Below are 26627 nucleotides of genomic sequence, written 5' to 3' on the forward strand. Positions count from 1 at the left end.
GAAAAATATTGAAAAGCAAGCCCATCCATGCAGTCATTGTCTCTCTCAACCTGTCCCAATATCACTCACGGGAAACGTTACTCCATTCAAAAGCTGCTTCAAGTAAGTCACGGATAACTCCTTCCTGGCCAGGATTATACTCTCAAGGCTGCATCTTGAAATGGCGATGTGTGCAAGGAACACTACACAGACTGCCGCGGTGTTCATAGTTCCCCTTCCGGCCTTCAATTGGGACGAAGACTAAAGCCCTGCTGGTTTTTTTTAAATAGCCCTCGAGCGGGCTCTTGTGTACCAACTGAGACAGATTGCTTATCGTTCAGGTCAATATCGGCCTCATTTGTTTTCTGTTCCGCAGGTGACCCAAAATTTTTTACCTTTTCCACTCCAATATGTATCGCGAGTTTCCGAAGCCTAATAAGAAAACAGAAGTGATTGGAAGGGAATTATAAAGTATAAGCAACTCAGTGGTTAGCTTCCTCTTGCATAAAATTATGATAATTCCTAAAGATACCAAACAGCTACTCCAATTTCACCATACGCTCTGATATTTTTGATTTTGGTTTCCTTCCGTGGGAGATATGCTCCTGTGAACAACCGTTGGTCATTGCTGAACTAGAGACGATACGAAATCAATCGGTGACATGGCCGTCATATTCTAGTGTGATTGAAATGGTTATTTCTGGAAATTTTATGCTTACTATGCAAAACTAATAGGAATAAAATTAATTTCTATGAGCCTGTCAGAAGTGTCTAAATAAAATGCTTCATATAAAACGAAAAACGTTTGCCACATGCTCCACTATAACACTCAATTTATATTTAAAATAAATGCAGTATCTGATAGATGCACGCTTACTGGAGTAGCTGCAATTGAGGTTAATAGTAGAACACGAGCCCAACGTTATTTGTTGCATATGAAGCAATTCATTTGGAGACTGTAAGGCGCATAGGAAATTTATTTTTTATTTTTACTGCGCGAGATGCACGGTTTTGCTTAAAAAAATATTTTTATGTTGTAATGGTACTTCTTTCGATGATAATGATATTGCGTGATGTGGGGGTGGAGAAGAATGGAGAGGGTGAAGTGGACGGAGAGGACGAGGAAATACGAAGTGCTGGACATGGTGGGTGAGGATAGGCAGCTTCTAGATGAGATGAAGATGAGATAGAATGTATGTGTGGAGGGAGTAGGTACTTATTTCGGAGGGGATATTGAAAACGTTGTTAGAGGGTAGAATGTTAGGTAAACGAGGGAGATGAAGGAACGGACAGTCTTTTCTCATCCTTCATATGTTTCTCAATTATAAAACTCTCGTCGCGGTTGACACACTTACTTAATTACATTACGTCTACATATAAAAATGATACCCTATTAGCCATGCAAGACAGCCTTAACGTACTTACTTAGCGTGCGTACATAGTTTGAAGGAGATAACTTATCTTAAAGTAAATATTTGTGAGTAATACATTCTGTTTGCTTCAGAATTCACGTCGACTTCGCGTTCGAAATTAATTCACTCAAACATGTGCTGCATCTTCAGCTGATACAACGGAAAATGTGTCACAATATTTATTATGCGTGCAAAGGGGGGGAGGGCGAGGGGTAAGGAGGAAGTGTGACAAGGAAAAAAACCATTTGGGAAGGAATATTCCCGAGTATGATAACGGCTACCCCTCTTCCAGAATCGACCTGCCTGATCATGGTATTGCCCATCACTAGTAGGTACTCATCCCATTGTCATCGGCCTTCATTCGGGAGGTAGTTAGAATGACAATTTTGAGCACTTTTTGTTCATAAACATGGGGTCGAAACTACTCATTAACTGAGCTATGGCAAAACAAAAATCTTTGAATGCATACTTAGAATTTACTATGATAACGGTTTTCCTTGAGTATCCAGCCTTTTCGACATTTATACTCTGAAATTTTATGGATTTTAAATTATCAAGGTCGGACGAAAACGTGCTATTATAATTGCCTGAAACAACCAATCTCAAAATGGGTGAGATTCCGCAATCGTATTGTTGATAAGTTTTCTTGGATCTGAAGGACGCACTATTACATATACCACTGATTTGCAAGTAATAAACTAAGAAAACACATAATGGAATACCACGAAGTTAATGATGAGTTAGGGAAATTTATCATATTGTTGATACTCAAAGTTAAGTTTGAAGAAAATTGTTTCATGCAATTACAATCATACATTTTCGTCCAACCTTCATTATTTAATGTCCTTAAAAATCCAGGGTATTAAATACAATATTGGAAATGCTGGATACCCAAGAAGAGCCGTTTTCATGGTAACTGCAAAGAGCATGCAAAAAACTGTTTTCTAGGGAATAGCGTGGTAACTAAGGAGTTGCGACCCCATTTTCTATAGACAAAAAATTCTCAATACGTCTCCCCTACCATTTCCTGAAGTATTGCAGATTCTTCCTTCAACACCCTGCATGCATACATACGACAAGCTGTGGATATTTTATAAAACCGATAAAAAACGAGCGAAGAGGCAGCATAAATGAAGCATATTTGGGACGGACTGGGTTCCCGACTATGTAGTCCACTTGGCTAGAGCAATGTGGTGGGTAATTCATGAACGAAATAACGTTAAATTGCCCATAATAACCCACGGAGCTTTGAGTGCAGCGTTCTTCTTTTTTTTCGCGCTAACACGATACCTATGCATATCGATGGCAAAGTTCAAACTACACGTGTCTCAAAATTTGGCCGGTCTGAGTGAATATTGCTAATACTGTTGATAAAAAAATGAAATTCAAGCAAAAAACAACTCTTTGTTTGCAAATGTATGCTTATTTTTAAGTTTTATGGATTTTTTGTTTTTAATTTCAATAAAAATGATATACAATCAAGAAATAAAACTTTTTTTTCTCTCCTGAAAAGTAACTATTTTTGAGATAAGCATTGTTAGAACGTATCCATCGATATGCTAATGCATTGTGCCCCCCTGACATATATACCGTAACCAAGTTTTATGCTATATCACCCGCAGATGTTGCACTGAGGCCAACCTTAGCTTCAGTGAATGTATTTTAAATATAGACTTGTACTAATGGCGAATTTCACTAGATGAAATGGTAATTTTTTCGGACCCCTCACTACTGCTGGGAGGCTACCCTCCAGGTCCCCTACCTATCATCCACAGTCCACACCCCATGTCCCTATCTTAGAGCTGACTAGCTGTGATATTTGCACTTACCAATTTTTCGTGAATGAAATTCCAAGTTTATGAAATACCTCCTCTCTTAAATCCTTGTTTTGATGGAAAAACTCTTTCTTGATGTCGAGTTTGCAGTGATTTTCCTTTTATAATCTGCTCATCTTTAGATGCCCTAATCAATTCCTCCGTCCTTCGCAAACACTCTATATCACTATGGACACACAAAATCTTCCATTAGTTCCATAATATTTCGCCATTCTCCTCCTCTTCAATGTCCCAGTATTTCAGTTCTATATCTCCTTTGGATGGGTCACAGGAAGTGATAGCCTGGTTTTAATTAGAGAACAGTGTTTGAGTAAATGTTAAAGCGACATCTATCATAGGGAAAAGTTCTCTAGCGTTCTATGTTCAGCTCTGGCTTCGGAACTGTGGCGCCATACATACGAGTGATTGGCCTAAAAGCCATTCTGGTGGTACCAAATCTCCATTACCTCTTCCAATATGGTTACCTAGGGTTTTTAGTGGTTAAATTGTCTAAAAAAACTCGATTAGAATAAAACGAAGGAAAGTAGCTATTATTTAAGTCTTCTCAAGATGCATCATCGTCTACTTATTTAGCTGTCGTTCTTTTTGGGTTTATGATATATTGTTTGCATTTGAAGCCATGTTTTACCAATCATACTATTGTCATTGAAGCAACAGTACAAGTTGCCAATAATTTCTGTACTCAGGCCTGTATATACACGTTGACTCACCGATTGAAGGATTTAATGTTTTGCGCGAAATACAATTTAATAGTTTTTTATACAGGCGTAGTACTTTTAACGTCCAATTTTTTAGCCTAATTTCCTCTATCTCATACACTAATTTGACTTATCTAGAGTTAAGATTTGTATACAAACATGACTTTCGCTGACTGATATAGCCCATAATTACATGTATTTTTGCACGAGTGGTTCTCAGATAATATGTCAATCAATGAACTATGGCCAACCCCGTTTCACTTTCCCAGATTAGAATGCTCCATATTTAGGCGGTCAGTTATTTTCACTTGAACGGAAATGGTTTTGAATAATCGTTTAGTTTTCTTTATCAGCGTTGCAAATGTTTTAATGCATGCAAAATTCTTGCCCTAATGAATAATCCTAGTTCATGGTCATCTTCTGTTCAATCCTTGAAGAGATAATGCTTTTAAATGCAGCTCATATTGATTCAGAATTCGGCAGCGGTTTTTTGATTTTTTTGCCGATTATTTTAATTTTTAGGAAAATAGTAATGGACCTTCGTTAACCTTCCGTCGGGCGCAATGGATCTGACAGGCACAGCGCAAGTGTTTTTTCATTCCTTCTTGCCACTAGGCGGCATTGACCCTTGACGCTTATAGTACCTATTTGTTTTGACATACTCTATGCAGCCTTTGGTTTTCACATTTATTCTGACAGATCATTGGCGGTTTATTTAGCATAGTGAAACATAAAATTGGCACAGATAAGGGACAGAAAAAAATTAATAGATAAATAAGTTAGCAAAATTAAAAAACTTATAGAATTCACGTGCTAAAATACATTACATACAATAAAACTTAAAAGCCTAAAGGGCACGTTAAATGGCACCTTCATGGATCTGTCCGGGGCCGTATGACAGTGTGTATATACATAGAAAATATGACATCGTTTAAGTGCTTGTTTACACTAATGATGATGCTTTAAACTTAAAAGGTGTACCAAAGAGCCATGATAAGAGTTAATAACGTTTTTTTAACACATGTGCCTGTCAGGCACATTGTGCCTGAACTCAGCAATTTCAATATTGCGCCAGACGGAAGAAAGAATAGCATTTCAAACATCTATATCGCCATCAATTTAGGTTAAATGAGATCATTTCACGATCATAGTGTTCGTAAGTTAACTAACCACAAATTAAGGGTTTCGGAATTATTTAGTGAATTCACTTTATTAATGAAGTACGATTTTCTGTAACTTTTATGGAACACAATGGAACTGTGCCAATGACATATCCTTTCCAATATTCAGACCTGTTCGATAATAAGATAATGCAGAGCGAGGAATGATTTCGGCTTGTTCCGACAGTTGTTAATGAATTATTGATAAGCGTGAGAGTCAGAAATATCACTCTAGGCCATTTAACCCTCATTAGTGATGATAAATATTTTGTCTTGCCTTATAGTTGACAACTAATTTTTCAAACGAAAAAACAGCAGAAACATCTTCGAGGCGCGTGCATACATATCGGATCAAGGAAGCAATATATATTTTAAAAAATACACTTAACCTCAAAAAATTGTTATTTATATATCTGAATAGGGAACGAGACATAACACCGCAAACATCATTAGTACAATAATATCGTCATGATCACTGGTCAACAAACCTAAGATTGGTTTGACGCAGCTCTTTACTCAATTTTCCCATCATATAATCTTTTCCTTTCAAAATCAATTGCATTCAAATACGCAACAATCGAATCTGCTCGTTGGCTGCCATGTTTACCTCGAGGGAAAGCTAAAGCCTGAATCACACGATCATTTTTTTTCGTCAAGAAAGTGATCACTATCGCGATCACTTTTCCCGTCGCGAAAAGCAATCGCTCTAGTGAGCATTTTTCTTAATCACACGGTCCCTCCCGCCGTCGCTTTTCGCATCATTTCCGATATCACAGCTCGTTGTCATAGGACCCGCATCACGAAAATATATAGCGTGTTTGTTTATCTATATCGTTCCCACAATTGTCTTACGTTGCGCTGCAATCGCTCCACACGGGCATGCATTCCGATTGGCTGATACGGGGTTTTAGTGACGGTTTTAGCGACGGAAAAAGCGACCGGACTAGTGATGAAAAATAGCGATGGGAATCCTCATCGCTATTGCGAACGCGAAAAACAATTGCTGGCGACGATAATTTCGCCTAGTGATCGCGATAGTGATCACTTTCGCGACGAAAAAAAAAATGATCGTGTGATTCAGGCTTAACTGTGGTTCGCAGTGATTTTTGTTGAGACAGGCGAAGGAAAATTTAGAAGTGTGCGCATGATACCAATGAATTCGCTTCTATTCTTCGGAGTTCATCGCGAGTCATGCTCTAGGTTGAGGGAAACTCAGTGATCGATCGCGTATTTGCTCGGCGAAGAAAGGGAACGTTAAGCCTCGTTTGAATTTTCCTCACCGACCAAAGAATAACTACTCTCTGGAAAGGAAATCCATTTATGCGCGGAGCGATTGTTGTGATACTTTTTGGATACTTTTTTACAACTTTTTTCTTAACTTACTTTCGTGTCTGTCTGTTTTGTTTGGTGTAATTTTGTAACTCAATTTTAACACCTTTAACGACTAGCTAGAGCATTGAAACTTTATATCTAGCTCAGAACTGGATGACTGCAATTTACTTTCTCTTCTACCATTATCGGAACAGTATCTAATGTAATATTTAGCAATACAAATTATCTCTGGAGTTCCGAAAATGGTCACCAATATGCAGGCGCTGCAGTCAGGTAGGAAAAATATTTCTTCTTATTTCTGCAGCATACGTTAAAACCGTCCGTGGTGTAGCGGTAACGTTGGATAGCTGTGGTAACCGAGTTTGTAACCCGCGATAGTAATTATTTTATATTTTTACAATGTTTTTCTTAACTTAGTTTCATGTTGAATGTTGTAAAAGTATAAGCGCATTTTTCAGAAAAAAATTATAAAAGTAATGTATTATAAAATTTTAAGAAATTACGGGAAATTTTATTCATAATGTAAAATAAAATAGCTTATATTGATTCAATTAAAACAATTTCATTGTATTATTGATAGATTTAAATAATTTAAAACTAAAAGGAAGAAAATAATATTACAGATTAATTTTTAATGTATAATATTACTCGTGTTGTGTGTTGGGACCTTTATTGTGATACTTTTTCCCCAATGTGCATGGAGGGCTTTAGGACGACAGCTCCAAAGAGTGCCCCCTTCGAACCATAGATTTGACTGCAATATGTGGATGACAAGGTCTTAATATGGGGGCACGTCAGGGAGAAGCTGGAAGAGTTCCAGCTCTATCTCATGAGTATTGACGAAGACTTCAAATTTAGGAAGAAAGTGGAAAGCGGCGGGAAGTTACCCTTCTTGAATATCCTCATCACAAGAAGGAAAACGGAAACCTGTGGACACAATGAAGGTAGAGAATAACTAGTGCTCTTATCAGTACTTTTGATTTAGAAATCTTGGCCGGCTTCTAAAATCCAGTATTAACCAGCTTAGCTAAGCTAAGCGGCATAAAATATCTGTAACTAACTTTATAGGTGAAACTGGTCATAATAGTTAATAATTTTGTGCAGAGCTACTGCTGAATTATTAGAGGAAGCTTACCGAAAATGGTGGCGTTCCATAACCAATGCTCTTTTTATGATGCCGTAAAAGATTTTTGGGTTTTTCCTGTAGGCTGCGATGGACTTAGCCACTTATAATAAAAGGGTAGGTCATCCTTATCACAAGAAGAGAATACGAAGCCTTGGGACACACTGTATGTATAAAAATCCAACGAGCACCAGCAGTTATCTCCTTGCCGTATCCCACCACCACCCAGCAAAAAGTAATGGTTTGATGACGGAAATGATTCATCAATCCATCGCTCTCACCGTCTATAGTAACGTGAACGTCTACTACTAAAATACTAACGTGAGTAAATATGGCATATATGATAATAAAATAATGACGACCATCCCCCAGAAAATTAGGACACCCAAGCTCAAGTCTTAGAGAAGAAAATATCAAGGATTAGAAAGTGTCTTCCTGCCATCCATCAAAGGAATGACGAATAAACAATCCAGAATATTACGAAGGTACCCGATAGAAACCGTGTTTGACAATTTGAGTGCCGGTCGATTTTTTGAAAGCCCTTCCGAAAAATCCGGCCATTTTTACTAAATTCATTCTTTTTCAGACGTTAGCTCCAAAATCATATTTACTAGGAAACATGTTTTAATAAAATGTATTTTGCTCATATTGTTGAATTAGTTGAATGAATTTTTTGCTGAATTTTAAATTTGTCATGTAGCTATCAAAAACTGCGTTTTTCAGGTGTAACAATTCATCTGCAGCCATAAAATGCAGTATAATTATTCATTATGCTCAATTTTAAAATATGGGATTAAAGAAAATCATAAAAAATGATGTTGTACATGTAATATTACTTCCATGTCAATTTCCAGAAAGTATCGGAGGCTTTCGGGAGCAGCTGTGTGTTACGCTTTGTCAAGCGAGCTTTCGAGGGCATTGCAGATCGCATCATCAGGCAATCCTACGTACCATATATTTTTCATTGCCTGATGATGCAGCTTCAATGGTTGCAGCAGCTCACTTGACAATAAGTAGTACAAAGGTGCTATCGAAAGACTCAGATACTAATGATTCTCGCTACAAAAGCCTATGTTTCCATCACGAATATTACAAAAGAGTATTCTCAGTCGGCCTGTGTCGTCACAAAGCGTGTATTTAAATGGGTTTGCAAAAGTCGCCACTCGCGTCGATGGTGGACAAATCAATCAGAGTTCTACGGGAAAATAAGGTAATATAGGGGTATTTACCAAAATTGATATTCCTAATGATGTGATCTGTCAAATTGATAAATTTTCAAAGCAATTCATCGCAATCGCAAACATTATACTGCAAAATATTGGAAAAAAGTGGATCGCATTGCACTCATTAGTACCGCCAGGACATTTTTGAAAGCCGATTAAAATGAGATCGAAGTTGCAACAGAAATCAACCTTCTATGAGATGGAATTGAGCCTTCTCAATGCAGTCTCCTTGTTTTCAATCATCGTAAAGGTCACCAGGACGTAATATTATGAAATCTAGAACATCCAAGGGAGAGAAAAGATTGGAAACGGAGGAATTTTATCAATTGAAATGCGGCACTGGCGACCAAGTGTATGTGGTTGGAACTGGTCTCACAATAAGAGAGTCAAGAAGAAGAACGCGGCGATTTGACTGGGCCACGCCGATAAATCAACAGTCACCGAGTGCACCGCAGTAGGCCAACCGTCACTATAAAGAACAGTGAAAATCTCTCTCGGGAAAAACGTTTTAAGACGAGAGTAATCTGGGAGGAATTTGAAAATAAAATGCACTGAAACAAGTTCAGCAGAGGCGACTTGCAGAAGTTTAGTGAAATTTGTCTTGCGGTCATTTCTAGAAAAAATGACGTGCGGAAAATTCTCTGCAAACGCTCAGCACCTACAAATTGACACTCACTAATGGCGAAACGATCATTTTTCCCGATGAGGTCTCCGGCATTGGGAGCCTTCGCCTAAATACTATTATATGATGATATAATATTAGTTAGGCAAGGAAGGACCTTCGTGGGAAGGCGAGAAAAAACACTCGTAGATGTGCTGATAGCACAGTCTAAACAAAAGTCTTGTTTCCTTTGTATTGTTCTGTTTAGACTGTGCTGATAGGGTGACCACGAGGAATAAAGAGATCAGATTCAATAAATATGTAAAACTGTGAGTAACTATGAGCAAAATAATAAATGCTCTCCGATTTATATTTTTTAGGCGGTGTAGACATCCTTGTATTAAATCACTTCGACCACTCCTCGGCAATGCCATTTTTAAATTTGTCGGCACAATTGTCTCCCTAGTTCCTTCGTCGCACGAAAAATTTTATAAAATCTGACTACAAAGGCATTCGAGCCTTTCTAGGCGGAGTAATTGCCTTCCTCTTAAGTGAATTTGCGCACGACGCGTAACCATTGTAACGGACGGGTAATGTTTTTCCATTCCAACATCTCCGTCGAAGCAATTGAGTGCGACAATCCGTGCGTTGAAATGCCCTGGTAGGGTGTCGCAATCGGAATTACGCCAGCCAAATGCTAGGGTTATTTTCGTTGCTATAAAGCGACCCCAAATTCCGATTGGGAGCCGCTATTTTGAGATAGAGAATCAGGGGGGTTTAATATTGCGCCGCAAATAGCATCTTCGTTATGATAACGCAGCCGCTATCTTTTACAGAATAGCCCTCTTGATATTTGTGTTTAAAGCCTGAATCACACGATCATTTTTTTTCGTCGCGAAAGTGATCTCTATCGAGATCACTTTTCCCGTCGCGAAAAGCATTCGCTCTAGTGATCATTTTTCTGAATCACACGGTCACTCCCGCCGTCGCTTTACGCATCATTTCCAATATCACTGCTCGTTGTCATAGGACCCACATCGCGAAATTATATAGCGTGTTTGTTTATTTATGTCGTTCCCACAATTGTCAAACGTTGCGCTGCAATCGCTCCATAGGGGAATGCGTTCCGATTGGCTGATATGGGGTTTTAGTGACGGTTTTAGCGACGGAAAAAGTGACCGGACGAGTGATGAAAGATAGCGATGGGAATCCTCATCGCGATCGCGAAAAACAGTTGCCGGCGACGATCATTTTGCGCAGTGATCGCGATAGTGATCACTTTCGCGACGAAAAAAAATGATCGTGTGATTTAGGCTTAACTAAACATGGATGTGAAATAAATTCTGATGGATTGTTGCCAAGGATTTGTTTAGAGGAGAGAAGGGGCAAATTTAATATCATCAAAGCATGTTTTGATTTAGAAGGACATTATAATCTGGTTTCTCGTGATGACCCTCTAGTTGAAACACATTTAGTGGGTATAAAATTTATGGAAAACTGCTTGAAAGTTCACATCGATGGATTAATGGAGAATACAAACATTTCATTCAGTACTAGCTATATTGTACTAAAATGAGCTAAATAAAAATTCATTCATTTATTTACAGACAAAATGCATAATTCATATGGTAGTCATTCTTTCCAAAACTGACCGGCATTATTTTCGAGAAAACATAAGGGTTAAAAAATTCAAAATCCAACCTAAGGATAATATCAACCCACAAGATATAATATTGAACGGTGAAATAATATAAGAGTTCCGCATAATAACGGAATCACAACAGGCAACCATGCCGGTAAAATTTTCCACGAAACAGTTCAGGCCAAAAGCATCAAGAAAAACCTTAGCTCGCTTATCCATATCGGTTACCGGTTTTCATCTCGTCTTCAAGTGCTCTTAGGGTATAGAAAAGTTTTAAAATTGGAATTGAATGGCAATATTTTCTCACTAGCAAGAGGAAACTTAAAAGCTATTTTCTTATCACCAAGCACGCCAAACATGTGCTGTTATAAGTTGTTTATAATAATAACTGTTTGGGAGTCCGTTGCTGTAGCGATGACTCTGACGCAGAAGAGATATTAGTTGCCTTAACTATCGAGTTAGCTGTGGGATCCAACTGTTAGATGAGCGATCTCTTCGAGCTTGGCGTGGGAACCAACACTTGGACACTACAACCAAGTTGCGAGCTTCCAATTCAATTGAATATTACACCCAATCGCGTTGGCTGCCGTGTCTGTTGCAGTGGATACTGCATCCAACTTTCACTTAGCCAATTATAACAGGATGTCTCAACCAATCCTTTTTTTTGAGTGTGGGATGGAATTAAGCCTCCTCTATGCAGTCTCCTTGATTACAATCATCGTAAAGGTCACCAGGACGAAATATTGCAAAATCTAGAACATCCAAGGGAGAGAAAGATTGGAAACGGAGGGATTACACCGATTGAAATGCGGCACTTGCGACCAGGTGTATGTGGTTGGAACTTGTTGCACAATAAGAATTAGAGTCAAGAGGAAGAACGCGGCGATTTGACTGGGCCACGCCGATAAATCAGCAGTCACCGAGTGCACCGCAGTAGGCCACACCGTCGCTATAATTAACAGTCAAATGCTCGCTCGGGAAAAACATATGAAAACGAGAATCATCTGGGAGGAATTCGAAAATAAAATGCACTAAAACAACTTCAGTAGAGGCAACTTGCAGAAGGTTGGCGAAATTTGCCTTACGGTCATTTCTAGAAAGAATGTTTCAGTCAATTTATAGATGTTGAGTATTGGCAGACAATTTTCTGCACGTCATTCTTTCTAGAAATGACCGAAAGACAAATTTCGCTAATCTCCTGCAAGTTGCCTCTCCCGAAGTTGTTCCAGTGAATTTTATTTCCGAATGCCTCCCAGATCGCACACGGAAAGAGAAAATACATACTTAAATTGGACATGAACTGCCATGTGAAAAAATTCATCTTTCATCAGAATTACTAATTCATATCTTATAAAATACATTCATTAAAACAATCTATTGCTTTTAGATATTAAGATCATGGATAGCGTAATCGACCGGAAAGGCAAAGGTCCGTGGTTCGATTTCCGGTGTCTGGGATATTTTTTCTGTCATGGCGATTCGTGTATATTTCATAGCCTTTTACACGTGAGACTTCGAAATATTACAGATGCGTAAAGTTGTTCTTGCGAGTTGAGCCGTTTATTGAATCAATATTAACTATCAATCGAATAAGTTGGGCGAATTGTCCAATTGTTAATAGCACTGTTTCCCCAAAAAAATTCTGTGCTTTGAAATGCCCCGGTACTCCAATTTATTTCCTGTCTCTCTCTCATGATCTTTTATACCATTGTTGGGTTGTCACCGGCGTTGAGACAATTTTCACTTCATCTGAGAAAAAGTCTGATTGTGTATGGTGTACTGATATTCTGCAGTAGTTTTTCATAGTGTTTAGTTATAGTTATTTCAATGAACTCAGTGCCGCGGAAAATAAAAGACTACGAGACCACTTCGAGTTGCATATCTTTGTCGCCTGTATTTTTCTCTATACTCATGGAAAGATCTACGTTTGTAAAAATGCACTGTACTCTTTCTGCTGGTATACCTACAATGTGAAGGTCCCACATGCTGGCAGCAAAATTGTAGTTGACCCACGGCATCTTAAATGAATTTAATCCTTTCGCATGAAATGGCTTACGATTATTTTGCATGTTTCTATAGCGGAGTAATATTTTTTTCGCAGTGCCTCACTCAGTGGTACTTATTAATTATTTACTCGCTTCAGGCTAGATCAGTCAAAAAATTGTGATATCAGTTATTACTGCTGTAACATATATACCTATAAAACCGAGGAAGTTGTGATAGGACGAGTAAATTCAATTGAAGAGATAACGGAGACGAAGGATGAAGACCTTGATATACTCAGCTGTATTCCGATGTCCATTGATGGATAGAATGATGGGCGAGTGAATTGATCTCCGCATATCTATGTAAGTCGGAGCGTCTGCTTAATACTTTGTGAGTTACCTTAAGGGTATGTGAGGGATTTTTACATCCCTAATGCAAATTTTATATGCAACGTAGATTTAATTTAAACACAATATCACATTGATCTATGTGACAAAAGTTAACTATCACCAAGATTTTACGCCATGCATTCGTTCAACAATTAGTTAGACCCAAAGCTACTCAAATGCCTCAACTAATGGCGCATTAGAAAACTGATGATCAAGGCTCAGGTGTCGTCCAATAGGGTAGTTTCCTTCAGATAAGAACACGAAAGGCATTGATTGCGGTTCGTTACCCACCATTAGTGTATTCATAATATACAAATTATTTGGTTTTAGAAATCCCAGTTTAAACGAATGACAATGGTCAATTTTAACGGCATTTGAAAAAGGCCAGATTGGCGCCCATGCGATGCCACTCCACGTGACGTCACAGGGACCTAGTTTCTATACGAGTAGATACGAGTTTTACATCATCTGAGAATTCCAATGCATGCATGAGGCACAGAGCTCAGGGAAACATCTCTTAATAATCACCAATTAAAACTGCCTATGGTCAGAAAGTTTCCTTCGTTTGATAGAGTATTAATAATCCTTATTTAAGCCAAGCGCTACCTGCTAGCAGCCTGCATCTCAGCGGCGCACACATCCTCGTCCTAAGGTCACCTCACTTTGCGACAGCGGGAACCAGAATAACGTCACACGGAATGACGGGTGAGAGAGGAAGAAAATATTACTTGAATGGGGTCGTCGATTAAAGCCAAGAAGGAATTACTATTACAGTATTCGACCGATTAAGGTAGGTTTCCATGGAGTAGTAAAGAAGTGATCTGGGAGCCTCCCTTTCCTTCCAGTGCTACCTTCTTCAACTCACTGTAAGGCCTACTCCCTTTCAATCTATCTAAAAATCCTATTCTTTTCCTTCCCCTGCCTCGTTTCCCTAACATTCTACCCTCTAACACCATTTTCAAAATCCCCTCCCCGCTAAGGATTCGCTCCATCCATACATTCTGTCTCCTCCGTACCTCATCTAAAAGCTGCCTCTCCTCGCCAACCATATCCAGCACTTCGTCGTTCCTTTTCCTCTCCGTCCATCTCACCTTCTCCATTCTTCTCCATACACACATCTCAAATGCCTCCAATCTTCTCTCGTCTTCTATCCTCAATGTCCACGTTTCCGCACCGTAGAGCGCTATACTCCAGATCAAACTCTTCACTAACCTTTTCTTTAAACTCTTACGCAACGATCCTCTCAGAAGCTCCTTCCTGTTCATGAACGCCTCCTTTGCTAATGCAATTCTCTTCCTTATGTCCTTACTACTGTATCCGTTTTCCTCTAACGTACTGCCTAAATAGTTGAATTGCTCAACCTGCTCAAGTTTTTCACCACCCACCCTTATCTTGAGTCTCACATTCCTCGCTCGTGATGCTTTACAAAACCGCATAACCTTAGTTTTCTTGTGATTTATCCTCATCCCATACTCCTCGCAACGCTCATATAACGTATCCACTAGAGGCTGAAGTCCCCTCGCTGACTGGCTAATCAACGCCTGATCATCCGCGAATCTCACTGATTCGAACATCATTCCTCCTACTTACTCCAGCTTCTAACTCATCCCACTCTTCCCTTATCATCTCTTCAGCGTACACGTTAAAGAGCAGCGGCGAAAGAGGACAGCCTTACCTCACTCCTCGTCCCATTCTTGGCCACCCAGATTCTCCGTCCGCTACCCTCCTTGCGCAGTCTGGCCCATATACAGATTACGAATCAGTCGCCTATCTAACCAATCTACACTTATTTTCTTGAGAATATCCAATAACTTTTCCCAGTTCACCCTATCAAACGCTTTCTCAAAATCCACAAAGCAGGCGTACACGTCCTGCTCATATTCTAGGTTCCTCTCGACGAGGGACCTCATTACTACTATTGCATCACGGTTGACTTCCCTTTTCTGAAACCAAACTGATCTTCGCCCAAATACTCGTTTGCCCTCGCCTCCATTCGTCTGTTCAATATCCTTAGTACCACTTTCGCCGCGTGCGATATTAGGCTAATAGTCCTGTAATATCCGCATTCCACAGCTTTCTTCTTTTTCGCTAACAGAATTAAAACCGTCTTCACGAAATCCTCCGGCCAACATCCCTCCTCATAGATCCTGCGTACTAGTTCGAAAAACCTTTTCTCACCTTCCTTCCCTAGATTCTTCAGAAGCTCACACGGGATATTGTCCACGCCTACTGCTTTCCTGGCCTTCATATCACGAAGTGCTCTCTCTATTACCGAATCTTATATCTCTGGCCCAAGATTATCCTCCTCCATTGCAATTTCCTCTTCTAAAGTCAATATCTCCGGTCTGTTCCTTCCTTCATAGAGATCCTCCACGTATTCCTTCAATCTACTATGTACCTCTTCTCCCTTGCTTAGCATCCTTCCATCTTTAGCCTTAATTTTAGGCATGGTTTGTCTTTTTTTGCTGGCAGATAACGACTTAACTTTGCCATATAACGCGCCTACCTCTCCTTCCTTCTGAAACTTTCCATTTCCTCACACTTGTCTTTCCCACCAAGCCTCCCTTGCTCTCTTAGTTTCACGTCGTAATCGATTTTTAATGTATCTATACATTCTTTTTCCCTGTTCTGTGTCCACGTTCTTCCACATCCTCCTCTCCTACATTTCCCTTATCATGTTCTCCGTTATCCACGGCTTCTTTTTCCTTGTACTGTCAGCGTAGCCAATTGACTTCTCAGCCGCTTTGACTATTCCCGTTTTAATATTATCCCACCCTTTCTCTACAGTCTGTGTACCTACAGTCTCCCGGATACTATTTTCCACTAGTTCCTGATATTCTCTCATACTCCCCTTCAGCGCTTCTACATTCCATTTCCTCACCCTCCTGCCTTTCATGAGTCTTTTGAATCTTACGTTGCATTTCATAAGTACTTGGTTGTGGTCTGAATCCGCATCTGCTGCTGGGAAGCTGCACGAGTTTTTAACACTATTCCTAAACCTCTGTCTTACCATGATGTAGTCTATTTGATATCTCCCCACATTCCCGGGACTTTTCCATGTGTACCTTCGCCCTTTATGATGATTGAACCACGTGTTTGTGATGAATAACTTTTTTCTCCTACAAAATTCTGCTGCTTTCTCATTCCTCTTGTTCCGAATTCCTATTCCAAATTCTCCTATTTTGTTTCCATCCCTCCCTTCCCCGACCGAAGCGTTCCAGTCCCCCATCATTACCAGATTTTTCTACCTGGTGTGTCTCTAATTATTTCCTCGAGCTGTTCATACACCTCATCTATTTCTTCCTCCCTATGATTGCTGGTGGGCATGTTAACTTGGACCACCACAAGGTTGGTGGACCGCGCCTCAATTTCTACAACCATAATCCTATCGCTTACCTGGTCTATACCTACCACACGCTTACCCATCTTCCCATTTAATAATAAAGATACCCCTCGCTGGCTTTCCTCCCCTCCATTATGTATTACCCTACACCCATCACTCCAATAGTCCCCCCCATCCCTCCACCTCACATCGCATAATCCTAAGATATCTATCCTCCCTTTATCCATTTCCCTTTTGATATTTTCTAACTTCCCCGCCCTCATCATAGGCCTTACATTCCACGTCCCTACATTTATAGCCGACTTCTTCTTCTCCATCTTCTTGGTAGCAGAAATTTTGGATGACCCGTGGGTACAGAGGCTGAGGTTCTGCGGGTACATATATCCAGTGCCGAAAACCGGTTGCAGCTGAGGTGAAGTAACGGATGAAGTTTGGTATCGATGGAAAAAATCCCGATCTCACTTTCTATCCCATCTGAGGGAAAGGTTTCTCCCCAACTTATTGTATTTTGTTTTTATATATTGTATTTGGAGAGCACTGCAGAAGAAGTGACTTTGTAAGCAGTCACGCGCACGGGTGCATAGTTAAATACACCAAGGAATATAGTAGTGGTAAATTACAATTATTTATTTCAATATGGAAAAAATTCCACTCCATTGCGCTTGAACCTTCGGATTTTTGTCTCCATGTTTCTGAGCTTCACCGCGTGGATTTTTCTTTATGACGACAGTTTCTCCGGAATTCCAACCGCGACGGCTAAGTATGAATGCCGGGAAAAGCCCGTGTGACGTCATTCTGGTTCCCGTTCTCGCTGAGGACAAGTGAGGTGACCTTGGGGCGAGGACATGTGCTCCTCTGCGATACAGGCTGCTAGCAGGTAGCAGAGTACCCTGCTAGCAGGTAGCGCTTGGCTTAAATGAGGATTATTAATACGTTATCAAACCAAGGAAACTTTCCGACCATAGATAGTTTTAATAGGTGATTATTAAGAAATGTTCCCCGAGCTCTGTGCCTCACGCATGCATTGGTAATCTCAGACGATGTAAAACTCCTATCTACTCGTATAGAAACTAGGTCCCTGTGACGTCACGTGGACATAAAAAAATCGATTCCGGCAAGATTGTCCTCAGTACAGTTAACGCCGTCGGATCCCACCATGCGTTTTAATTTGACTCTAAGACAATTTCCCATTAAGGTTTCCCATGCGATGACTATTAACAAGGCTCAGGGTCAGATTTTGCAAAGAGTTGGCTTATTCCTGCCTGACCCTGTATTCTCTCATGGCCAACTTTATGTAGCATTCTTTAGGGTAAGATCTTTTCAAAATATTTTTGTATATATTAAGGAAAACGCTAAACAAGTATTAACAAAGGATAGTGTAATTACTTCCAATGTTGTGTTTAAAGAGGCCATCTGACCTCAATTTGTACATGAACATTGAAATTAAATTTGTACATAAGACCCTTCCTTTTTCCAGCCTTTATATCAACTCACCAACCTGTCTGTTTGTCTGTTTGTTTGTCTGTTTGTCTGGTACAAATCTTGTAACTGAAATTTGACTCACTTCCTGTGAAGCAAAAACGCTGAAATTTTGCACACTTCTTCATTTCCGATGACAATACATGAAAATATAACTTTTTCTCTCCAACCCCCCTTTAACCACCCCCCAGTCAACCTATAGCCCCCCAAAACATGTTTTAGCTAATTATGATCTTCATATATTTATTAACAATTGTAAGGTTTTGTAAATGTTTGAATATTGTTTTACCGTTACATAAAACGTACGGGGTGGCATTTTTAACATAGGGGGGGTGGCATTTTTAACATAGGGGTAGGCATTTAAAAGCATAGGGGTGGCATTTTGAAACATAGGGGGCTTACCATTCACTGAAAATTTAATAAATATAGTGACTTTTTTAATACGTCACTTTTGGTTTTTCGGGGTCACTGAGTTTTTTTGCTTTGTGTCATATATAAACGTTGCTCATCCCCTGTAATCTAAATATAAAGGCTGGTTTTTAAAAAATATTTTTTTATAAGAGCTTATTTTCTACATTTTAAAATTAGAAACGCGCCTAACCCTCTGTTAACCTGCATTAAAAAGAGCGGGGGAAGCCCGCTGGGAGCGGGCGCATCACGCTCGTACTATTTACCCAAGAAGGCTATCAATGAAAGCTATGAGTTTTTAATCAATGTCCGTTGCGTAGGTACCAAAATCTGGATTGAAGCGCTCCGTTAGTCACCTGGCTACGGCAGCATTTCCTTGAACGGAGTCTTTCGCTCAAGGTCGCGCCTGTTTGAGACAACACCACGCAAGGAAGTTCATTCGCCTTGGTCGGGCATTGAACTCATAAACACCCTTTAACTTATGCCGATTTCTTTCGCGCTTGGTAGGTTAATTTGTTAAGGTTAATGAAATAGAAGCTAGATGAGCGAGCCAATTTTCCTTTACGAGTATAAAAATAAGTCGCATAACAGAAATAAAACCGGTTCATGAAAGTGCCATAAGGCTTTGACTTCAAGTGAAAATTCTAATTAGACCATTCATAAAATATTCTTTTTTATAGCGACTATTCGTGTTTCCAAATCGCAGGTAAGCTTTAAATTATTTTTTTCAAAATTATAGTTGCTTCTATACTTCAATGTGAGTTGTAAAAACTGTAAAGAAAACACTACTTTTCAACGGAGATACCTGAAAAATTTCCAGGCCCAAACCTATTACATATTTTACTAATAAAAAATGTGAAAATTAACACAATCTGTAACAGAAATTTTTTAGATGATAAAATTAAGAATTACTTGGAATTCGATTTTTTGCTCTTACCACAAACAAGATAGGAGTCTATTGTTTTGGAAATTTTTATGAGAATGGTCGATTCTTGAATCAGTAGTTATTAAACATAATACCACCTTGGATACCAATTGATACATATCTTATGATATAAATTTTATAAGTAGACATAATTTGGGATTTATTGATAGTGATAGAAGAATACCTTCAAAGTACCCTCATCCCGAATTCGTTTTCTGGCAATTTTATCCTTTGCTCCCTCCCTTTCAAAGCGCTGTTACTTTCCTTTAAAATAAATAAATAATAAATAAACTTTATTGGCTCTAGGAATCCTTTCCTTTGGAGCCTAAATAAATACATAATAATAAACACTCAGACTGAGAAGGTTAACATAAAAAAAAGAAGAAGTCATCAAACACTAAACCAACCAACTCAAACAACCACCTTTATACAGATTTCCAATAACATGAAACAAAATCAAAAACCATACAAAAAACATACAAACCAAAAATTGCAAGTTGCAGACGCTTATATAAATTCAGTTATCATAAAAATAAAAAGAAAACAAAGACTTTTTGAAATTATTGAATCCTGAGATATTTTTTAATTCTTGGGGAATCGAATTCCATACATGGCATGAATTAATATAAAATGAATTTTGGTACATGGTTGTTTTATGAATAGGTACAATTAATTTATTTTTATTTCTTGTTAATCTTGTTTTTTTCATTAAGTTATCTAAGTTATGGAAAAGGAAGTTGAAAGGAAGTTCCTTTCAACTTCCTTTTCCATTTATTTCTGTTCCTTTCCCTCTCTACCTCCCAATTTCAACCAACGCCCTTGAAGATAATCGCTGGCTATAAAACAGCTGCTCACCTTCGCCATCTCCTGTGGGGAGAAGGAGGATCCGGGGGAACCGGGGGTCCGGACCCCCCCACCCGAAATATAAAAATAAAATCATTTTCCTTCATAAAAGAAAACAAAATGTTGAAAAATCATGAATTTACAAAATATTTCTTTAACAAACGAAGCTTTTTCCATTATGAAGTGTTCAAATTAGTCTAAAACCCATTACTTAGTATCCCGTTTTTCAAAAATTTTCCCCCCTACTTTTGGACCTCCCCCGAGCGACATTCCTGGCTACGCCACTGGTGATCCACGTTAAAAATAGCGAGCAGTGATTGAGTTCTTGATTGCAGAGAAAGAAACTGTGGAAAATATCCATAGTGCAGTGTACGGAGATTTTGTGGAGGTTTTTGTGCTGTGTATGGAGATTGTCCTGTCGATACACAGTTGGGAGGTGGGCGAAGAGAGTGAAGGCGTCAGAAAGTGCATCAACTCAACTCCAAGATCTGCCGCGTTCCGGGCGTCCTGTCAGTGCCACCACTCCAGACATGGTGAGGCGCGTGAAAAAGGTCTGGTTCTGAATCAGTCGCATCTATTGTGCAATCAGTGAGGTGTTCATTTCGTGCGGTAAATGCTGGTTCAAGACCTTGGCTTGGCCTAGTGCGTCTACTACCTACGTCAGATTCAGGAGAAGAAGACGTTGGTAACCATTATCAATACCGAATGCGATAGATAGTTTCTGTTTTACAGAACTTCACGTTTTCCACTGCTCCAACCAGCTTCGTGTTTAGTTCTTGATCACTCATGCTGAGATAGACACTATACGGCCGATAAAATACCGGCAAAACCTAGTCCAGCGCACACAGTGTGACTGTTTTACAACTATCGTTGCAAACCAGTTGCGCGCGCAACTGTTTTGTGACCTAGACTTAGACCATGTAAGAACTTTACTTAAATGGTCTAAGGACCTAGACAATGTATTAAAGTGTGGAGGCGCACACGACGCGACTGGTTTTTGACGACCTCAAACCAGTCTGAAACCAGTCACATACAACCGTGGGCCCGCGGTTGCAGTTGCGATGCAGACTTCAGTTGCAAGAGACTACGTGGTGTTTTGGTTCAATTGGACATTTGTTCCATAAAATAAGCTTTCAAATTCCGCAAACAGCATTAAAAAATATGCCGTCTTGACCGAGATATCTCGAAAAGGTTGAAAATCGTATTTGCCGGTGACATAATCAAGCCGGCCCTGTTGGGCCTCCAGCGAGCTGTAAGTGTGGGAAGGTTAGTCCGATTTGATGCCAAATAGGATGTCCTAAGTACGGAATAATCCTGGAGGGGGGACTTTACACCCTCTTATTCAGCTATGCCACTATAAATAATAGTGTTCTGTTATTTGAAATTTTATGTAAACATGTCATCGAGCAGAAGTGTTTTATACAACGAATACAGTGTTATGTTTAAGTAAAGGCACAAAACCGTACATGAATAAACGTTATAAACTTACAAACACATTTAAATGAGGTTCTACTGCTGAAAGAAATGTCTAATTTTCTTTTGGACAGTCCTTTCTTGCTTTGAGCCGGATTTTGTTGGCGTTATACATAAAGATTTATCGATGCTTACATTTTAAGTTTGACGACACTTACTGTTAGAAACGAATGACGTTGTATCTGTGTTGACGTTTCCGCCGAGGCTTCATTAACAAAGTTGTAATGGAATTCCGATTCCGTGGCCATTCGGAATCAACCGCTCGTAATGCATTGCAATCGGAATGGAGGCGCTCACTCGGAAACCACATTTGATAAAGGAACTCGGTGGAGAGAAGGGAAGAATAGGTAAACATGATAAAATATTTCTCATTTGCTCTCATAATTTTAAAGAAATCGACACGACAAAATTCCCGCCCACTTTTCTTGAGTTGGTGGCGTCATTTAAGTATCGGATCACTAAATCGTTGAGAGAGAACCGCTCATTGAAAAAAGGGATTCCGCACGAGACTGAATACAGCAATTAACACTCGAGGTCGATGCGTTTGGAGCAGGGGTAGCTGATACGCAATGACCCGATCGGTCGGAGCCAGTGGCATAATCATCTTATGTGTGAAAGGGTGAACGTAGATATTTTGTCGTCAAAAGCTTGAGAAGTAGGTGACGGATAATGAACGAAAACATATGGGCCGCCTTTTTTAAAAGTTTTTATTTACTCACTTTGCTCTTTGTTGTCGTTAAATATTGCAACTCAATTTTAACAAACTTTCAGGTTAACTATGCTGCTGAAATAGTAAGGATAATTTAGTTACAGATGGCAATGCTATATTCTAACAGTTTTTTATGATTGGAACTGTATCTATTTATTTTTATTCAGAATTTAAAATTCAATGTGGAGATTAGTTCTTATAATGGCCACGAAAATCCGATGGCGGTGCTGCGATCATTAAAAGGAAGAAGTTTAGATAATTACAGCAAAAAATTAGTGTGCATCAAAGCTTATTAAATACAGTTGATGGAACTAAAAATTAATGGAGCTAAAATAGCAAATTTTTAAGAAAGGAAAAAGGAATTGGAATATAAAGTGAAATAGACAAAAACGGAAGGGATAAAAAGTGATTTATACAAAAGTCATGACAAGAAAAGAAAAATATAAGAAATAATATTGCAGTATAAAAATATTTTTTTATAAAATACAAAGTTTTTCTCACGAACTAAAAATGAGTTAAAAAATGCATGCGCCTTGAAGTAGCTACTCCAGTGAGTGCAAACTATCTAGTGCTGATGTGAAGTTTAAGTAGAGTGTTATAATGGAACATGCGCCTAACGTTTTCCTCTATAAATGAAAAAATGAACTTTGAGACGTTTTAGGCTATTAGAATATTAATTTTACTTTTTTAATCCGCGAGAAATATCTTGTTTCATTGAAAATATATTTTATGTTGTAATATTTTGAAATTCATCATAGTCGACAGCGAGAAATATTGAAAAGCAAGCCCATTCATGCAATCATTGTCTCTCTCAATCTATTCCAATGTCACTTACGGGAAACGTTACTCCATTCAAAATCTGCTTCAAGTAAGTCACGGATAGCTCTATTCTGGCCAGGAATATACTCTCAAGGCTGCATCTTGAAACGGCAATGAGTGCAAGGAGCACAATACAGACTGCCGCAGTGTTCATAGTTCCCCCTCCGGCCTTCATTTGGGACGAAGACTAGTGCCCTGTTGGGTTCTTTTTAATAGCCCTCGGGCGGTATCTTGTGTACCAACTGAGGCAGATTGCTTATCGTTCAGGTAAATATGGGCCTCATTTGTTTTCTGTCCCGCTAGTGACCCAAATTTTCTTGCCTTTTCCACTACATATGAATCGCGAGTATGCAAAGTCTAATAAACAAAACAGAAATGATTGGCAGGGAATTATGAAGTATCGGCAACTATCTGGTTAGCTTCCCCTTGAATAAAATTATGATAATTCCTAAAGCTACCCAACAGCTACTCCAATTTTACCATACGCTCTGATATGTTTGATATTGTTTTCCTTCCTTGGGAGGTATGCTTCTATGAAAAATTCCTGGTCATTGCTGAACTAGATGCAGTACGAAATCAATGGGTACATTCGGTGAAATGACAGTCACATTATAGTGTGATTGAAATGATCATTTCTGGCAACGTGATGCTTACTCTGCTGAACTAATAGGAATAAAATTAATTTTCTATGAGCCTGCCAGGGGTCTCTAAATAAAATCCTTCATATCCAACGAAAAACGTTAGCCACATGTTCCGCTATAACTCTCAATGTATACTCAACATAAATGCAGTACCTGATAAGTGTGCACGGTTACTGGAGTAGCTGTTATTGAGGTTTATAGTAGAACACGAGCCCCATGTTTTTCGACGTATGCGAAGCAATTCATTTACAGTCTGTCAGAATTATAGGAAATTTATTTTTCCTTTTTAGTTCGCGAGATAAACGTTGTTTATTATAAAAAACATTTTATGTTGTAATGATGTTTCTTTCGATGATAATGATATTGCGAGATGTGGGGGTGGAGAAGAATGGAGAGGGTGAAGTGGACAGAGAAGAGGAGGAACGACGAAGTGCTGGAAATGGTGGGTGAGGAGAGGCAGCTTCTAGATGTGATATAGATGAGACAGAATGTATGTATGGAATAGAATAGAATAGAATTTTATTGTTCGAGGACTAGTGTCCTATGGAACAGGATTACAATTCAACAAAGGAGGGAGTACTTAGTTGGGAGGGGATGTTGAAAACGATGTCAGAGGGTTGAATGTTAGGTAAACGAGGGAGAGGAAGGAAGAGAATAGGATTTTTAGATAAATTAAAAGGTAGTAGACGTTACAGTGAATTGAAGAGTTACGTGCTTGAAAGAAGGAGAGGCTCTCTGAATGTTTCTTAAGCAACCCAGGAAAACCTTACTTAATCGGTGGGATGCTTTATTAATTAATCAAAATGATATTTCTGATCATTTACTTATCTTATTGTCTCTATTTTCTTAAATTCACCACTTTTCACTTTGCCTCTAGTCTATTTCACTTTATGTTCCACTTCTTTTTTTTTTCACTTTCATTGCTAAAAATTTTAAATTTTAAGTTCAATCATTTTTTTTATTCAATAAACTTTGATGCAAACAAACTCTTTGCCGTGACTTTATTGGCTTCTCCTTCTTTATGATGATCGTAGCGCTGACATCGGATTTTAGCGGTCATTATTTGAACTGACCTCCACATTTGATTCTAAACTCGCTTCCGCTCGCCTCTGCAAAGTTCTCAAAAGAAAAGGAAATGCCAATTTTCTCAGCACCTTGATCAGTATATGTATTCACCTACATCAGTTTCCACATTGGCAGTTATACAGCCTCATTGATTTCAATGTTGCAGCCACTGAACGATTCATTTCTCGTAATTAAATGGACCTGATGGTGTTGTACGATATAAATTACCGCTAGTCTTCTTGTCAACCAGTCAATAGTGATTTTTCACACATTCTTTCTGCACATGTGTTACATTAATAGATTGCTAGCTTCACGCTTGCCACTCTTAAATACTTAACCTCATCAGCGTATCTTTTCTGCAAATTGACTATATTCTTTGTCACACCCTTCACTCCCAAACTTTCTCTTTCGCCTATGAAACTAATTTTTTGGCTTTTTGTGTGTTCAACGGAAGGTCTTTTCTCACCCCGCATATGTTTCTCAATTATAAAACCCTCGTCACGATTGAAATATTTACTTAATTATTTTACATCTACATTTCAACATGATACCCTGTTAGCCATGCAAAACAACCTTAGCGTACTTACTTAGCGTACGTAAGTACATGGAAAAAAAAGATTTTATTAAAACTATCAAACTGGTGTGATAGGGATTATTTCTGTTAAATATACTTAAAATTTGATATAAATTACTAAGCATTTGATTTATTTTACCAAACGCTCTTAATATTTTTCATCAAACAGTTTGATATTTCTAATTTGGTCAATTGTACGAAAGAGTTTGGTAAAAATAACTGAATTAATTCAATTCGATCCAGAGTTTGGTAACTTTTATCGAAGTTATGATTAATTTTACGAAGGTGCTTGCTTGTTTGGTAAAAATTATCAAACTCTACATTTTGTGCAAATTTGGTTTGAGTGAACTTACTAAGGGTGCGATTCATAGGCGACACTGAAATTGCTCACTTTACAAAGTCTCTCGTTACGGTAAAGTGAGACTTTAGCTAAAGTTCGTTTCAAAGTCGTCCCAAGGATCTCACTTTATTAAGCGGAACTTCAGCTGCTTAAGTCTCGATCAGGCATTGAAATTTTGAGTGCTGGCAATGAACGCTGCGAAAAAATGAAGAAAAAGTCGACACGCGATATTAAACGCGTACTTGTTTACATGTTTCTGACGACTGGATTACCGAGTTGTATTTTGCAATCTGTTATTGACGCTGAGCATAAGATGAGGAAGACAGAGAAGGAAAAAAACCATTTGGGAAGGAGCAATCCCAAGCTGTTAACAGCTACCACTCTTCCCACGCCACCTGCCTGCTCTTGGAATTGCCCATAGCCAGTAATCATCCCATTGCCATCGGCCTTTTTACTAACTCCACTCTCCTATTGCCTTTCTTCCACTCCCTTAACTACATGAGCAAGGTATTTCTAGAGGTATCTGCAATACTTCTGGAGGTGGTTGGGGAGACAATTTTGAGCACTTTTTTTGTTAATAAACATGGGGTCGAAACTTATCAGTAACTAAGCTATGGCAAAGCAGATA

General features: G+C 38.9%; 1 protein-coding gene across 1 annotated transcript in view; it reads right to left on the reverse strand.

Moving 5' to 3' along the window:
* Nucleotides 1–23536, reverse strand: part of LOC124160505 (phospholipase B1, membrane-associated-like) — a 46576-nt gene extending 23040 nt beyond the window's left edge. Inside the window, exon 1 of the mRNA XM_046536361.1 lies at nucleotides 23396–23536. Within this exon, the coding sequence (XP_046392317.1) occupies nucleotides 23396–23533 (138 nt within the window). The 5' untranslated portion in view covers nucleotides 23534–23536. The remainder of the gene's footprint in view (nucleotides 1–23395) is intronic.
* Nucleotides 23537–26627: the final 3091 nt, after the last annotated feature.

This window comes from Ischnura elegans, chromosome 6 (assembly GCF_921293095.1).
Source record: "Ischnura elegans chromosome 6, ioIscEleg1.1, whole genome shotgun sequence".
Taxonomy (NCBI): domain Eukaryota; kingdom Metazoa; phylum Arthropoda; class Insecta; order Odonata; family Coenagrionidae; genus Ischnura; species Ischnura elegans.